Raw genomic sequence first — 19,632 nt, forward strand, 5'->3', positions numbered from 1 at the left:
TAATATACTATAATTAATTCATTATTATTTTTTATTATAATATTATTAAATAATTTACATATTATTTTTAATAAAAATCTTTCTTTTTTATATTAATTAATATCTATAGATTATAATATTATATATTGTAATCTATAGATAATATTTAATAAAATATGAATAATAATATTTAAAAATTCATAAATTTAAAATAAGAATTGATTGTTAAAATTAATAAAATAAATTTTAAAAATGTCAATATTTATTTAATAAATATAAATATAAAAATATTCATATTTATATTATCTACTTAATAAAAATTATTTTATCTAAATGACAAGTAACATTAAATATATTCATATATTTTATTTTATCATTATCAAAAATCTAATATGAATTATTATATCAATTTTACTTATTAGGAAATTTATTAAATATATATATCATATATTCTTTTTCTATTTCTTTAATCTTATTAAATAAATTTTTATATTTATCATATAAATTATTTAAATAATCTATAATTTTATTCTATATATTTTTTCATTTAAATCAAATTTTTTTACTGATTTTCAACTATCTATATCTATTTTCAATAATTCTATAATAATATAGATTTTTTCAATATATCTAGAATAAAAAGCAAAAATCCCACAACTATATTAAAATTTAAATAATCATGATCCTTCTCATAAATATTTACATTAATAAATATTATTAATATTTTTATAATAATCTTGAAATGTGTAATTTTTAGTTAAAATATACTCTAATATATTTTGATTTATTTTATTCTTATTTAATTGTAATAATAAAATATTATTAATATTATCTATTTTTATTTTATAAATATTTAGATTATATATTTTAATATCACAATATTTATCATCATATATATATTATTTTTTATTCTATTAAGAATATCTATTATTTTTTCTTTAAAAATAAAAAAATATTTTGATATTCAATTATATATTCATTCTATAATATCTCTATTAAATGCTATTTTCTAATATTTCTATATATAAACTAAATATTTTATATGTATATTTAAACATAATTTTATTTCTTTATTTAATTCTAAATTTTTATCTTTATATATTTTTTTAATAAATTCTATTGTATTTATTATTTTCTCTATAAAAGAATTATATTCTATAATTATTATAGGTTTAGATTTTATTAAATTCAAATAAATCCAAAAATTCATTATTGTAAAAATAATTCATAAAATAACTTTTTATTAAATAATATTTATCCTTTATATAATTTATTTTATTATAATCAAATTCTTTTTCTTTAAGAATATTTTTAGATTTTTTTATTTTTATAAAAAAAATGATAAAAACTAAAATAATAAAATTTATAAATAATAGAACTAAAGATAATCATATTTATAATTATTAATGAATATTTTAAATTTTTATAAAAATACTTTAGAATAACTAAAAAACCTGAATTTATATAAAATAGTTTAATTTAATTATTTTATTGAATTTCTATTTATCTAATTAAAAAATATAAGAATATAAAACTATATAAAAATATCTTATTTTTAATTAAATTATATTGACTTAATTTAATCTAATAATTTATTTCGAAATATTTGATATTTTTATAAAATATAAAAATTAAATATTATAATAAATTATTTGATATTTTTTATTTATGGAAATCTGTTATTTTGTTTATATAATGATAAATCATATATTTATTAATATAAAAATTGCTTTAATTGTTTTAATTATTATATGACATAAAGTTATATTATTATTTAAAAAATTATATGTATTTTATTAAAAAAATAATATAATATATAAAACCTTATTTTATACATTCAAAAAGAAACGGAAAAATAATTGCATATAATTTTTTTTAGATATTTAATAATTGCGTAAATATATCAATATTTTTATTATAAATATATTACATATAACATAAAAAAAGATCGAATATTATGTTTAATAGAAAAATTTTTAATTTTAAAATTTTTTATATTATATTTATTATTTTTACATTGATAATATTACCTTGTTTATTTTTTATACATTTTTATACTATTAGACAAAATATAAACAATAGATACAATAATTATATAAACAATTTAAAAGAACTTGAAAATTTATATAATAGTAATATGAATAGAATAAAGAGTAAAATAGAAATTGAAAAATCTCTTAATTAGAAATCAGATCATTCAATAGAAAATTTATCAGAAGAAATAGAAACATAGTTAGACCCATGGTTATATGAACATTATAATGAAAATGAAATAATTCAAGAAATGATAGAAATAAAACAAAATATAACTAGTGTAAGAGAAATAAAATATTACGATGAATTTGATGAAGATAAAAAACTTGAAATGTGTGAAATTTTTGAAAAAAATAACGAATATGGATATATTTATAATTATTTTATATTAAAACTATAGACACATGCTGAAAATGTAAAATATGAATATGAAGATATAAAATCACTTAAATTTAATAATCATATATTTCTTTTAAACCCTCTTAAAAATACTGAAGAAGCAGTATATTATATTGTTATTTCTAAAATTTTAAGTAAGATAAAAAATAGAAAAATCATGCCATATGAATTATAGTTAATATATAACTATTGTTTTTATTTATCTTATTTATCTATAGTTACTGAAAAAATAGAAATATATTTTATAGAATATATATAGTTTAGTTAGATTAAAAAAAATGAGAAAGCTGAAATACTACAATTTAAAAAAGAAATGGATAAAATAATTGAAGAATCAAATATTGTTAAATTATTCACTGAAATAAATGAATATAAAAAACTAAAAAAAGAAAAAATAAGTGTAACCTCTGATTTAACTAAAACGCAAAAGAATCAAATAAAAACTTTATTAAGAACTGAATTACAGGAAATGAATTCTAAAAAAAACAATATATATAAAAAAATAAATGAAAAATATGAAAAATTAAATATTAAAAGAAAAAGTCAATTGACTGAAAATGAAAAATTATCTAAATTTAGAATATATGCTTTAAATGATTCAATAAACGAAATAAAAATAAATAAAAAATTATTAGAAAAATTAGAAAAAAATTACTTTTTTACAAAAGTTTTAATAGATAAGATTAAATTAGAAGATATACTTGATCAAGAAAAAATTGAAGTTGAACAATATGATTTAAAAAATATTGAATTTTATCAATATATCAATATAGATTATGAAAAATTTTTAGATAGACATATTATTAAAAAAGATATATATAAAAAATTATTTAAGCAATTTATAAAAAAGAATAAAAAGAATGAAAAAAATTTACATGATCTAGAATATACATAGATATAGTATATGTTTGATCATGCTGAAGAAATATTTAAAACTATAAAATATTTAGATTATATTGGAGAAATATGTATATATAGATGACCCGATATTGAAGAAAATAAATATAGAATATTTAAAATTTTCCAATATTATATAAAATACATTAAATTAAATATATTAAATTAAATTGTTTTTATTTTATTTATAATTTTATAATATAAATCTTTCTTTTTTATTATATATTATATCTTTATTAATTTTTTCTTAAATTTAAATTTCTACTTTTCAACTATTTTTAGATTATATAGTATAATAGTATAAAATCTAATATAAAATAATTATAGATATGTAGTAACAATAAATTTATATCTATATTTATTATTCTATTAATTAATAATAATATTTGTATTTTCAATTATAAAGTTATATTTAAGATATATTAGTATTATAGAATTTATTAATTAGTATAGATAAGCATTGTTATATATATTTGATATCTTAACAATAAAAATTTATTCAATAGTGTAAATATTTTAGAATAAATTAAAAAAAGATGAATAAAAAAATGAAGATGGAATTTGTAGAAATTGATAATATATGATATTGGAATATATTATATTAAAAATAATATTTGTGTTTTTATAATTTTTTATAAATTTAAATTTAATGGAAAATATAGATAATATAATAAAAAATGCAATGTATAAATAGGCAACTATTAATATAGGAACAATTGGTCATGTTGCACATGGTAAAACAACATTAGTAAAATCATTATCTGGTATACATACTGTTAAATATAAAATAGAAAACATAAGAAATATAACAATAAAATTAGGATATGCAAATACTAAAATATTTAAATGTACTAATGATAATTGTGAATCACCAAAATGTTATCAATCATACTCTAGTTCTACTACTGAAAAAAATTTAAAATGTAAAATATGTAAATCTCAAATGGAATTAAAAAGACATATATCATTTATAGACTGTCCTGGTCATGATATATTAATGGCAACAACTATTGGAGGAGCTGCTATTATGGATGGTGCATTACTTTTAGTATCAAGTATAGAAACATGTCCATAGCCATAGACATAGGAACATTTAGCAGCTATAGAAATTGGTAATATAGATAATATAATTATAATACAAAATAAAATTGATTTAATAGAAAGATCAGAATGTATAAAACATGGTTCAGATATTAAAAAGTTTTTACAAGATACAAGTGCAGAAAATTCACCTATAATACCTATAAGTGCATAGTTAGAAATTAATATAGATATTTTATGTGAATATCTATGTAAATATATACCAGAACCTATTAGAGAATGAAATAATCCTCCTTTACTTATTATAATAAGATCATTCGATATTAATAAAGCAGGATGTGAAATAAAAAAATTAAAAGGCGGTGTTATAGGCGGATCTTTAAAAGAAGGTATATTAAAAATAAATGATGAAATTGAAATAAGACCAGGTATAATAAATAAAGATAAAAATAATAAATTTATTTGCGAACCTATAATAAGTAAAATAATATCTTTAAATACAGAAAATAATTAGTTAGAATATGCCATACCAGGTGGATTAATAGGTATAGGAACTAATTTAGATCCAAATATTACAAAATCTGATAAATTAGTTGGATAGATATTAGGATTAAAAAATCAATTACCTCCTATATATTTAGAATTAGAAGTAAAATATTATTTATTAAAAAAAGTAGTAGGTACAAAAATAAATGATAATAAAAATGATATATATCCATTGAAAAATAATGAATTAGTAATGTTACATATAAAATCATCATGTAGCGGTGGTAATATTATAGAAATTAAACATAATATTGTTAAATTAAAATTAACTACTCCTATATGTACTAATATAAATGAAAGATTAACTATTAGTAGAAAAATTAATAGTTATTGAAGATTAATAGGATGAGGAATAATACTTGATGGAATAAAATATTAATTAATTAATTATATATAAAAAATATAAAAATATAATTGAAATAATTAATTATGGTTATATTATAATATGTTTTATTTATTTATTTCTATTTATTGTACTTCTCCACAATCTACTATTTTAATTTCATTTTTAGGTTTACCTGATGATGTTCCAGATTCTTCTATTTTCTTTACTATATCATATCCTTCTATTACTTTACCAAATACTACATGCTTACCATCTAACCATTCTGTTTTAACTGTTGTTATAAAAAACTAACTTCCATTAGTATTAGGACCTGCATTAGCCATAGATAATAATCCTGCCTAATTATGTTTAATATTAAAATTCTCATCATTAAATTTATTACCATATATAGATTTACCACCTGTTCCATTTCCATTTGTTATATCTCCTCCCTATAACATAAACTATGGTATAATTCTATGAAAAATATTATTCTTATATGTTAATCCTTTATCCCCCACACATAATGATCTGAAATTTTCTGCTGTTTTTGGTACTATATCATTATAAAGTTCAAAAACAATTTTTCCTAATTTCTAATTATCTTTACTAATAATAAAAAATACTTTTGAATTGACCATATTTATTTTTATTATTTTGATAAAAATATAATAAATATAATTATTTATGCTTTATTTTTTTATTTTATTTCCTTCATTCTTATCTACGTTATATTATCTACTATTGTATTTACTGGTATTTTAATTATTTTAGTAATATAGTATTTGTATATGCATATAATAATTATAAATAAAAATACAGTGAAAAATCCTATAAATATTAATCCTTTTAATAATATCGTAATATTAGATGTTGTTTTAAATTCTCTAATATATATTATATTTTCATTAACTTCTTTTATTTTATCTATAAGACTTATAAAATCATCTTTAGTAATCTAATCTATTTCTTTATATGATACAATTTCTTTTAACAATACAATAGTTCTCTAATGTTTTTTATTAAATAATTCTTTATACTAATACTATGTTAAAATAATTCCATTATCATTAAATATATCTAATATATTAGAATATATAATATGTATTTCTAACATAATAGAACCATTAAATCATATATTTTCAAATATTTTATATTCTTCTATATTTTTATTTTTATTATCTTGATCATTATATAACTACTACTATAACATTATATATTCTTTTTGATCTAAATAATTATTGAATACATTTTCTATTTCTTCTCAATTAGATACAATATTATCTTTATATAAAAGTCATTTGAATTCATTATTTTTTATTATTATGGAATTAATAGCTGTTAATATTTTTTTATTTAATATAGAAATAGTAAATTCTTCTAATTTAATATAAAATAAACTTTCTAATTTAGATATACTATCATTGAATTTATTATCATTTGTATTTTTATATTTTAATGAAATATTATTTAATATATCCTAAAATTCTAACTATATTTTATAAATATAATTGTTCTAATATTCATATAAATAATTAGATGATATAATATAATTTTTAATATTATATAAAAAATCTATAAATTCATTATACTAAGATATATTATCTATTTTATTTTTTATATTTTCTATATTTAATAAATTCTCATTAATATTATTAATACCTATATCATTACTAAAATCATATATTTTATTATTTATATCTGCTTTATTAAATATTTCATATATATACTATAAAATTTTCTAATTTTCTATTTCAAATTTTTTATACTAATTATTGTTAATTAAATCTAAATCAGGTCAATTTTTAGATATTACATCATTAAAATTTTCATATTTATTATTTTTTAATAAATTATATAATTTATCTTTGCTATCTTTATATATATTATATTTATTTTGTAAATTATCATTATAAATTAAGTTTATTAATTTAAATTGAATTGTTATAGAAATATTAGTATTATATTCTAATGTTTCCAATATCTCATTATTATTATCTATATCAAATAAAGAAAATAATACTTTAATATTTTCTATAAAATCTAATAAATCTAATCTTAATATTCTTATATATAAATTGTTTAATAACATACCTTTACTATATATTAATTTAATAATTGTATTATATATATTATCTCCTAAATATTCTATTATATTATAAATTTCTATTATATCTTTTGTACTAGATATATTTTTTATATCTATTTCAAACATATATTTTTTTATCTATAATATTTTTTTATCTTCTGGTTTATATATAGTTCATAATTTTTCTTTTTTATTAAATAATGATAACATATTTAATAATACAACTGCTATAGGTATCTTATATATATTATCTGAATCAATTATCATTTTATTATATAACTATAAATCTGTTTTATTTGATAATACCATAAGAAAAAATTCCTAAATAATATAAAAATCATCTATTCATTTATATAAATAAAATATATTTTCATCCTATAAATTAATAAATTTAAATGATTTTATATATTTCATATCATTATTTAAATCATTATATGAATTTATAATTTTTTTATAACTTATTTTATTATATTTAAAAATCTAATTTCTTAATATATTAGTTAAATCTTTTGATTTATTTATTATATTATTTCTTATTGTATTCATATCAATAATATTTTTACTATATTTTATAATATCATCTGATATAATATTATTATCTATAAACTTATCTAATATATTTAAAATTCTATTCTATTCATTAAAATTATTTTTTGTTAATTTCTATTCAATTTCATTATCCTATTTATTAATTATTAAATTATTTAATAATTCTATATTTTCACATAGAGTTATATCTTTTTTTAATAATTTTTGTAATATTTTTAATTTAAATTTTTCATTTATTATACATGTAATTATAATTATAATCTAAAAAATATAAAAAAGATATATTCATGTTTTCTTCATTTTTATATAATATAAATATTATTTATGTATTAAAATTATAAATATTAAATTTTATATAATATTCATCATCTAATTATATTTAAATTATATTTTAAAAAATATATAATAAACTATTAAAATATTACCGTGAGTTATATTTAAATTATATTTTATTTTTATATTAATAGTAAGTTAATTTATATATAAATTGAAAATTAAAATAAATAATTTAAAATAAATTTATTAAATATTCATCTATTTTAATATATCATCTAAATAAACTATATTAGAATAATTTAAATATTTTAAATTATCTACAACATAATTAATAATTTTTTCTAAATCTTTAATAGTATTATTATTTTTAAGATTATCATCTGCTTCTATATGTAAGTTATAATCATATTTTTTATAATAACTAATATCTTGCACATTTCTTGGTATTTTATCATCTATTTTTCTATTTAATAAAATAGATGTTTCATATGCTCAACATCTTGATACATTTTCTATAGTATATCCACCACCACCTAATACTAATAATGGTATATCAAAACATTTTATATATTGTAAAATCTCACCTCTAACTTTAGTAGTTAAATTAAAATCACCTAAAAAATCATTAGCTAATGAATCACAGCCTAACTATAATGCTATAGCTTCTGGTTTAAATTTTTCAAAACATTCTTTCATTATTTTTTTAAATATATAAATATACATATTATCTGTAATACCTTGTTTAAGTGGTATGTTGATATTAAAATATTTACCATTTTCCATTCCAGTATCTTTTATATTACCTGTTCCTGGAAAGAAATTACCATATCTATGAAAAGAAACTGTCATAACTCTATCTGTTAAATAAAATGCTTCTTCGACTCCATCTCCATGATGTATATCTAAATCTATATAAATAACTCTTTTATGAAATTTTAATAATTCTAATATAGCAAATACAATATCATTAATATAACAAAATCCTTCTGCTTTTTTCTTTTTAGCATGATGTAATCCACCTGCTCAATTTATAGCAATATTAGTATCTTTATTATTTAATTTCTATGCAGCTGCAATAGAAGCAGATGTATAATATTTACAAAAATCTATTAGTCCAGGAAATAATGGACAATCATCTGTATTATTTACCTAATTAGATTCATTAAAATTACTACTATAATAATCCTTTGTATTTTTTAATTTATTTATATAATCTTTAGTATGATAAAAACTTAATATTTCTTCATCTAATAAATCTGCTCTACATATAACCATATCTTTATGAAGACCATATGCTACTATTAAATTATTTGTCATTTCTAATCTATATGGTTGCATTGGATGTTGTTTTCCATAATAATAAAGTGATATATTTGGATTATAATAATAATATGGTTTCATTAAGTATTGTTATTTTTCAAATTTATGTTTAATTTATAAAAATATAAAAAAGAATGGGTAAAAAAATTGAAACAAAAATATAGGAAGATTTAGCTTATTTTAAAACAGAACCAATGAATGTTATAATATCAGCTGGTGTATTATTAATTACTGTATTGGGATTACATATGCTATCAAAAATACTATAATTAATTAATTATTGTTTTTTATATTATATTATATAACCTTGTTCTATAACACAATTACTTAATCATATAATAAAATAATATCAGAATTAATAATTTATCTTCAATTATCAGAGAAGGTGTCAGTATTGAGTCATCATTTATAATTTTATTATATGATAAAAATATAAATAAATGGATGACTATATTATTATTAATTTTCCTTATATACCAAAAAATGAAAATGAAAAAAAAGCAATAATTGAAAGTTGTTTAGAATATTTAAATAATAATTAGTAGAAAAACATTAATTTTGATATATATAATTTTAAATATATAAAAAAACCAAATTTAAATTTATTAATAAATAATAAAACAAATACTATAGATTATATTGGTAAAATGTTAATACCTAATTCTGTATTAAATTTTCAATTAAATAAAACAAGTAAAAATATTAAATCAGATATTAAAAAATTTGATTTCATATTTCTAAATAATAAAAAATAATTAATTAAAATCAAAAATAATTAATTTTCATAATACTATTTATTAAATTCATCTATTTTTTTCTTTTCTTTTATTTTATCATTTTCTTTAGAAGAAATATTATTATTATTTTTAATAAAATTATCGATTAGAATTCTATAAGCTATTTCAAAAGATCATAGTATCTATCATTTATTTAGTAATTTTTTGAAAACATCTAATTTTATAAATTTGAAATTTATTATATATATAATAAAAATTATAACATAGAAATATATAAATATATAAATATATATTTTTTTAATACAAAATCCAAATAAATAAAAAATACAGACTATATTATTATTTTCTTCAATTTTTTTTATATTTGGGGTAATATTATTAATAAAATAATCTAAATAATCTATTCTATCAATAAAATATTTGTTATTTAAATCTAATTTAGATGAAATATTAAAAAATATATCAAATTTATTATTTTCATAATTTTTTATTTTAATAAAAAACATAAAACTATTGATTTTATTGGTAACTATAATAGATTTTGGAAAAAATAAAATATCTTTTGTAGTAGAATTTATTTCTATTTCTAAATGATATATTTCTTTTATATTAATTTCTATAATAATAGGACCTAATATCTAATTTACAAATAATGTCTAAAATTCTAAATTATTATATAATATATTAAACTAATTATATAAATCATCTACTATATTAATAAGAATAATTTTATTTAAAAAGATATACTTTTTTTTAATATTTTTTTTCTATAAAATAGGTTTTATTATATATTTTCCTTTATATGGAAAACTATAATTTATATGTTTTCAATTATCATCGTTATTATTTTCACAATTTCATAATATTATGCCTAAATTTCTATTTATATTTAAATTCTTTTTATCATTATCATTTAAATCTAATACATCTACTAAAAATAACTAAATTTCTATATTTTCTGAACATGTACTTATAAAAGCTGATATTATATTATTTACATTTTTATTGTGTATTTCATAATATTTAAATTTAATATATATGTTATCATCATCAAAATTTGGAACAATAGTTATAATTTCATTTAATTTCAAATCTATATTTTTTAATGTTATAATAATTTCATAGTTTTCAGGTACTTGATCAGAAATAAAAAATATTATTTCATCGCTATTATTACCCTTTTCTTTTGTAAAATTAAAACATTTTTTAGATAAAATTATATACTCTAATTTTCCATTTAAACAAATATATATATATTCTCTATCCTATAAATTATTATATTTTAATGCTCTATTTAATTGAAGTGTTAATTTATATTTCTCTTTTTTATTATAATAATCTCTTTTAGCATTTTTATTATCACTAATATAATATTTTAAATATTTCATTTCAATAATTTCAGATAATATATTTATTGAATAAGTAAATATATTTAAATATTTATTATTTTGTGGTATAAATTTTATATTAAAATTACCACTCATACATAATAAATTACTATTAATATGTAAATAAAAGCTAATTTTTTTAATACCTGAATAAATAAAAAATTCATCTACTTCCTAATCATCATTATAATCATATTTTAATTTAATACAATCGTTATTTTTTTGAATAAAAAATTTAATATCTGTTCATATAATATCATATAATTCTAATGTTAATTCTATATACTCTTCTATTTTTATACTTAAATTATTTGGATATATATCATAAAAATTTTGAATTTTATGATCTACTATTTTTAATTCCAAATCTTTTTTTATGATATAAAAATCTGGATAAAAATTTATAGTAAATATCTATTTATTTTTATTATTAAAATAAAAATAATCATTTTTTATTTCAATATATACATATTTTATAAATAAATCACCCTCATAAATAATATAATCATCACTTATCTATAATGTATTTTCTTTATTAACAATTGAAAATTCAGTATCAATATTACAATATATATCTTCTTTTTTTGATTTTATTAATAACTATATTTTTTGTCCTATTTCTATTACTTCAGGTCAATTTATTATTATAATTTCTATATAATCCTATTCTATTATAATATATTCTATATTTTTTATATAACTTAATAAAATCATATTTGTTTGAATATTTAATTTTATAATTCCAGTAAATACATTTATATTTTCATCTGGATTATATTCTAATATAATTTTATATGATTCACATGTTTTACTCTATGGATACATTATAAATTTTTTATCATTTATTTTAATTCTTTGATCATAAATTTTTTCAATAGAAATATTAATAAAATCTACTATACAACAATTAATACGTAACATAATATTATATTTTCTTTTATAATTTTTTAATATATATAATTTTTTTGGTACTATATAAAAATTAATATCTTTATCATTATATAAATTACATGTATTATAAACATTATAATATTCTAATAAATTTATATTTATATTTGTTTTTATTTTATATTCTATATTATATAAAACAAACTATATTATAATTCTATCTTCTAGTATATTATCTTCAGATACTAAACTAACAAAATTTAAAGTTATACTACAATCTTTATTTTTATAAAAATATAATTCACTTAATTTTTTATTTTCTGGTAATATTTCATTTATTAATATATATTTATTATATTTACTTATATCACTAGATACTATAATATGTTTCTTATCAACTTCACATAAATTTGATTTTAAAACAATTTTAACAGAACTGTTAGGTAATAAAATAAGATCAGTAACACATGTACTTATATAATAATACTATATTTGTATATTTTTTGAATAAATTAAATATAATATTATAAAAAATAAGATATTTATTGAATACATTGAAAATAAAATAATTATTCCGAACAATATTAAACCCTACCATATATACATTTTTCTATAAAATCTATATGACCTAAATCATTTCTAATTTCATAACATGAATTTTCTATTATATCATATCCTCTATTATTATTTTTACAATTATCTCTTCTTTTTTTACAATTTTCTATTAACTAACATTTTCTATTAACTACAACTTTTTTATTATTTATTATTTTATTCTAATAATTCATCTCAACAATATAATGATTTGTACCTGCTTTTCTTAAACAAGAATCAATAAAAAAATATGCAGTATATATTTTACAAACATGATATGAATTTCCATCTTTTTTATCTATATAACAATCATTATCGAATAAAAACATTTTATTAGATTTAATAGCGCATTCTCTTTTTAATATAGCACAATTTTTTTTAGAATATATATAAAATATCAATAATTTTAATAAAAAATAGCCTAAAAACATTATATTAAGAAGTTAACTGTTTATTTATTTTAATATTTGTGTTTTATTTAAAAATATAAAATAAAATATATGGGCGTTCTTTTATCATCTGATATATTTTTCTATATATTACAAATAATTTTACTTATAATTGTTACATATGCTATAGAAAGAATTATTAATATGAAAAATGATTTATTGGATATTAAAAAATAGATAGAAGAATTAAAAAATACTATAGTAGAATTAGATAATAAAAACGAATCATTTTATAGTACTTTTGATAGTGAAATGAATACTACAGATGAAATTAAAAATAATAACAATTTAAATTTTAATAACTATGGTGATTTTTTTAAAAATAAAAAATTAGAAACATCAACACCATATAAAAATACAGATTTTAATAAAAATACAACAGTTAATGATATTTTAGATAATAAAAATATAAGAAAAAAATTAGATTTTAATAATGTTTAATTAATTAAAAAATTTATTTTATAGATTATATTTATTATAAATTTTATATGAAGAATAAACATATTCTTCTTTTGTATATTTCTAATTTATCATGCCTAATTTTATTTTATATAAAAACAACTATAACCTTGGCCCTAATTCATCTAAAATAATTTTTTTATTTTTTATATTAGTTTTATAATATCTAAAAATAATACTATCATTTATATTTTTAATTAATATTACTGTATTTGATTTCTATTTAACTTTTTTTTCTTTATATGGAAATAATGATTTAAGTATAGTTTGTATTCTATTAGATAAATAATTATTAGAAAAGGAATCAAATAATAACTAAGTAAACTATACAATAGGAAATTTACCATCTCTTAATTTTTCTTTTAATAATATTTTTTCAATTGTAAAATAACATGTAGGCCCATATGGAATTGATGTAATTATTAATTCATTTTTATTATTTATTATTATTAAATTCTAAATATTTCTATACATACATTCTTTTATAATATATGATAGTTTCTAATTACCTCTTTTTAAAATAGTTGTATTTGGTATCATAAAAGACAATTCTTTAATTAATTTAATTTGAATTTTATCTGGATTTCTAGATGTTGTTATAATATTTTGTGGATTTATTTTTCCAAATCATGGATATTCAGATGTATAAATTTCATTATCTTGTATATTTACTTCATTTGATTGATTATCAATCTAATCTAATATTTCATGTGCTTCTTTATGTAGATGTGTAGGTATTTTATGTTTTTTTTCTAATCCTCTTTCTAATATTTTCTATTTCTAAATTTCTTCCTTTAATTTTTCTCTTTTTTCTCTTTCTTTTAAAAATTCTTTATATTTATGAAACTACTATCTTTGCATAAAAATATTATTTTATTTTTAAATCTTATTTAATTTATTTTTTAAAGAAATTTTATTAATTATATATTTTTAATTTTTATAAAAATCTAATTACTTAATTACTTTTAATTAAATTTGATTCTCCCATATCTAATGCTGAAACACAAGATGCACCAAACTTTTTATTAAATATATTACCTAAATCTGTGGTTTTACCTTCATATATTATAACTTTACATTGAGATAACAATGCATAATATTGTAATTTATCTGATATATTAGATGGACACTATTTAGAAATAATTATTAATTTTGACTTACCTTTAATTAAACTATCAATTGTTCTTTTATAACCTAATATTATTTTTCCTGTTTTCTATATAATCTATAACTATGCTTTTAAAGTATCTGATGCATTTTTTGTTTTTTTCATTTTACTATATTTCAAAAAAATAATATAAAAATATCAATAAATTGATTTATTTTTTATATTATTTTTAATTCAAGAAATGTAGAATTTATTTAGTTTAAAATTTTAATTTTAATTTTTAAAATATAATATATATAAAAATCAGAAATTCATATATGGATAAATAGATTATATGTTGAAATTAGAAAAAATGTAAAAATAACAAAACACATGTTTTTATATATAAAGATATTAAAAGAAATTTTTGTATCGAATGTACTTTATAGTATATATAGAATTATAATAGTTTTTCTATATATACGTATAAAAAATTTTTATATCAAATTTAGAAATTATTTAAAATATTAAAAGATAAAAATTATTTAATAAATAATATAGAAAAAAGAAAAGAATTAATTTTGTTTATAATAATTTCTATAACAAAATCATATTTTATTATAATATTAGAAAATACAAAAAATAATGAAATATATGAAATAGAAGAATATATATTAAATTTTATAAAAATTCAAAAATCAATAGATAAAGAAGAAAAATGATTTACATCTATTATTTTTTTATTTAAAAGAATATTTTATAATAATAAAAATAATATATTATTAATAGACAAGATAATAAAATTTATTTTATTTCTTTTAAAAAATATAAGTACAGATAATATAGTTTTAATTTAGAATGATATTTTATTTTTAAAAAACTTATTAAATTATATTATAGATACGTTTAAAAATAAACAAACTATAATAGAAAATATTTTAAAATTATTTATTATTATAAATTCAAGTTAGATATATAGTATAGAAAATATAAATAATATTTTAAATAAAATAACATTTAATGAAAATACTCCTATATATAAAATGTCTTTAATATTAATATATAATATTATTTATAAAAATGATAATTGAAATATAAATTCTTTAATTTCTTATATATAGATTATAATAGGTTATATTTCTATATATACTTAGAATTTAAAAAATAAAATAATATTTTGAAAAATAATAAAAATATTGCAAAATTATTTATTAAAAAACAATTTGATTTATTTAATAAAATAGATCAATATTTTAGAATTTATTATCCAGGAATTAGATGATATATATAATGATATTAATTATAAAATAACATTACAATTATAGATATTTTTTATTTTAGAATATAAAATAATAGATTTTAATAAATATAATATTAATATAGAATTTTTAAGTCAAAAATTATTGAAAATATTTAATTTATTATTAAAATGTAAAATAATAGATTTTAAAAAAATAAAAATTTTATTTGATTATTTAATAATAAACTTGATTTTTATAGAAATAGAGTATGAAAAAATACAAATAAATAAATATTCAAAACAATATTAGATAAAGAAAAATGAATATGAATATGAAAAAATATTATATATAGTAATAGAATATAAATATCTAAATGATTATTAGTTAAATTTATTACTATAGTTATTAGAATGTTATATAAGAAATAAAAAGAAATGAATAGATATATTTAAAAAAATAATAAAAAAATGAACCAATATAATATCTAAAAATAATGATTTGTTTATTTTATTAATAAAAATAATATAGAAAAGTTTTAAATATATATCTTTAGAAAATAAAAATACATTGATAGAATACATTGATAATATAATAATAAATATAATAAAAAAATTTAAAATTAAATATAAAAATAAAAATTTTATTATAGAAATATTAAAATTAAATAATATAATAGCTATAAATATAACAATATACTTAAAAATAAATCAAATAATAAAAAAATTTCTTAAAATTAATATAAAATTTATTAAAAAAATTATTAAATTATATAATAATAAAAAATATAATTTAATAATAAATAATATATTAAACGAATAGATAAACTTATTATTACGTAATTTAATAAATATAGAATATAAATATAAAAAAATTTGTTAGATACATGATAATTTCAATATTAAAAAATTTAAAATTAATTTATTAAAAAGAAATATATATAAAATTATTAAAAAGAAAATAAAAAAATTTTATATTAAAAAAATTGAAAAATATTTAATTATAATTTTATTTATTGATAAAAAGAAAATATTAAAATATAATAATAAAAACATTGAAAAAATAATTGAATTAATATTAAAATATAAGTATATAATAAGTTGTTAGTTATTATATAATATTTTATATTATTTATCTAATAGAAATATAAAGATAAAATATAAAAAATAGTTAATTAATAATATACAAAGAGAAATATTAAATATAAAAGAATATAAAATTACAAAACATTATATATGAAATAAAATATATATACAAAAATATATATTTAAAAATTATAATAATTGAAATAAATATTATTTAACAATTATATTTTGAATATTAATTTCTAATATAAAATTATTTAGAAAAAAATACTTTATAGATAGTGATATAATTAAAAATGAAGAATTTATATTTATACTTAATAATTTAAATATAGAAAAAAATAATACATTTTTATAGTTACAAAACTTAAATAAAATAACAAAAAAATTATTCTATTATATAAAAAATCAATATTTATTAAAAAATTATTATATAAAATATATTTTAATAGAAAATTATGAAAAAGAAAAATTGTTTTATATCAATAATATTCATCAAATAATAAATTTAAATCATCTAAAAATAGATAATAATTTAATATAGATTATTATTAAAAAAATGGAATTATATATAAGAAATATAAATAAAGGAAATTATATATATGAAATAGATAAGCAAAAAATTAAATGAAATATATGTATTATTAAAATATTTTATAATCTAAGTATAAAATATAAAAGAATTATTAATATAGAAATGAAAAATATAATATTACAATTAATAATAAACATGCATATTGGAATAAATGATAATGAAATATTATATCCATATAATGATTTTTTATTATATTTATTAAAAATAATATATTTTATAAATTTAAATATTAATAAAGAATTATTAAAAACAATTATAGAATATTCATTAAATACAAAAAATATTCATTTAATATCTATATGTATATTATTAGATATTAAATTTAAAATAAATAATAGAAATATACAAATAATAAATTTATTAAATTTATCATATAATATAAAAAATAACAAAAAAATAACAAGTGAAATTTTATTTATAATAAAAAATATTAAATGATATAAAAATAAAATAATAGATTTATTTTTAAATTATTCAGATATTCAATATGATAATATAGAACTAATAACTATATATAGAAAAATATTATTTTATAATTTTAAAATAAATAATATACATTATAAAAAATATATAAATTTTGAAATAAATTTTTTAAAAAAATATAAAAAAAATATTAAATATAATCATCTTATAATTATTTTATTAAATTTAAATAAAATAAAGTATAAAAATTTAAATTTAAATAAAATAATATATGAAATTAAATTAAAATTAAAATATATAACAAATAATGAAAAATTAGAAAAAATAAATAAAATAATATCTTATATTATATTTAAAAAATAATAGAAAAAACAACACAAATTTATTAAAACTATGGGTTAGATATTTTCATGAATAAAATATATAGAAAATAGATTGAGTTTTAAAAAAGAAGTTAGAATATTAATGTTAGGGTTAGATGGTGCAGGAAAAACAACTATATTACATAAGATTTCTTCTCCAGATGATGTAATAGAAACAACACCAACTATTGGTTTTAATGTAGAAAAAATTGAATATAAAAATATTATTTTACATGTATGAGATTTAGGTGGATAGACTGCTATTAGATCTTATTGAAAATTTTATTATCCTAATACAGTTGCTATTATATTTGTTATAGATAGTCAAGATAGAGAAAGATTTAGTATAGCAAAAGAAGAATTATTAAAACTTTTAGATGATAAAAATTTAGAAAATGTATGTATATTAATATTTGCAAATAAACAAGATTTAGAAAATGTAGCTGATAGTTCAGAAATTTCAAAATCATTAAATTTAACATAGATAACAAAACATCAATGACACGTGTATCATTGTAGCGCAGTGAATAATAATGGAATATCTGATGGATTAGATTGATTAGTAAATATAATAGAAGGAAAATAGTAATTAAATTAATTATTAAAATATTCTTATTAAAAATATAATTATCATTAATTATTTTAATGTATAAGATAGAACTTTTTTTATTAAAAACTATATATTATAGAAATCATTCACAACAAAGAAGAAATATAATTTGAAAATATTTAAAAAATTTAATTAATATAATAAAAAAATTTAAAAAATCTTTTAAAAGAAAATATATTAAAAATATATTACATAATATTTTAAAACTTAATAGTTTTTTATTATATTATATAAAAAAGAAATTTAATTTGATTTTATATTT

The 19,632-nt window shown here is 14.2% G+C and overlaps 1 protein-coding gene and 3 pseudogenes across 1 annotated transcript; 2 read left to right on the forward strand and 2 right to left on the reverse strand.

Moving 5' to 3' along the window:
• Positions 1 to 3,863: 3,863 nt before the first annotated feature.
• LOC125290235 lies at positions 3,864 to 5,245 on the forward strand (annotated as a pseudogene).
• A 119-nt stretch (positions 5,246 to 5,364) lies between these two features.
• Positions 5,365 to 5,862, reverse strand: LOC125290248 (annotated as a pseudogene).
• A 2,531-nt stretch (positions 5,863 to 8,393) lies between these two features.
• LOC125290237 lies at positions 8,394 to 9,536 on the reverse strand (annotated as a pseudogene).
• A 53-nt stretch (positions 9,537 to 9,589) lies between these two features.
• On the forward strand, positions 9,590 to 19,319 carry LOC125290238 (ADP-ribosylation factor-like protein 1). Its single transcript, XM_048237140.1, is given in 2 exon segments — positions 9,590 to 9,593; positions 18,826 to 19,319. Coding segments are annotated over 2 exon segments (498 nt in total).
• Positions 19,320 to 19,632: the final 313 nt, after the last annotated feature.

Source organism: Alosa alosa, unplaced genomic scaffold (assembly GCF_017589495.1).
Source record: "Alosa alosa isolate M-15738 ecotype Scorff River unplaced genomic scaffold, AALO_Geno_1.1 AALO_1.0_unplaced_3, whole genome shotgun sequence".
Lineage (NCBI taxonomy): Eukaryota > Metazoa > Chordata > Actinopteri > Clupeiformes > Clupeidae > Alosa > Alosa alosa.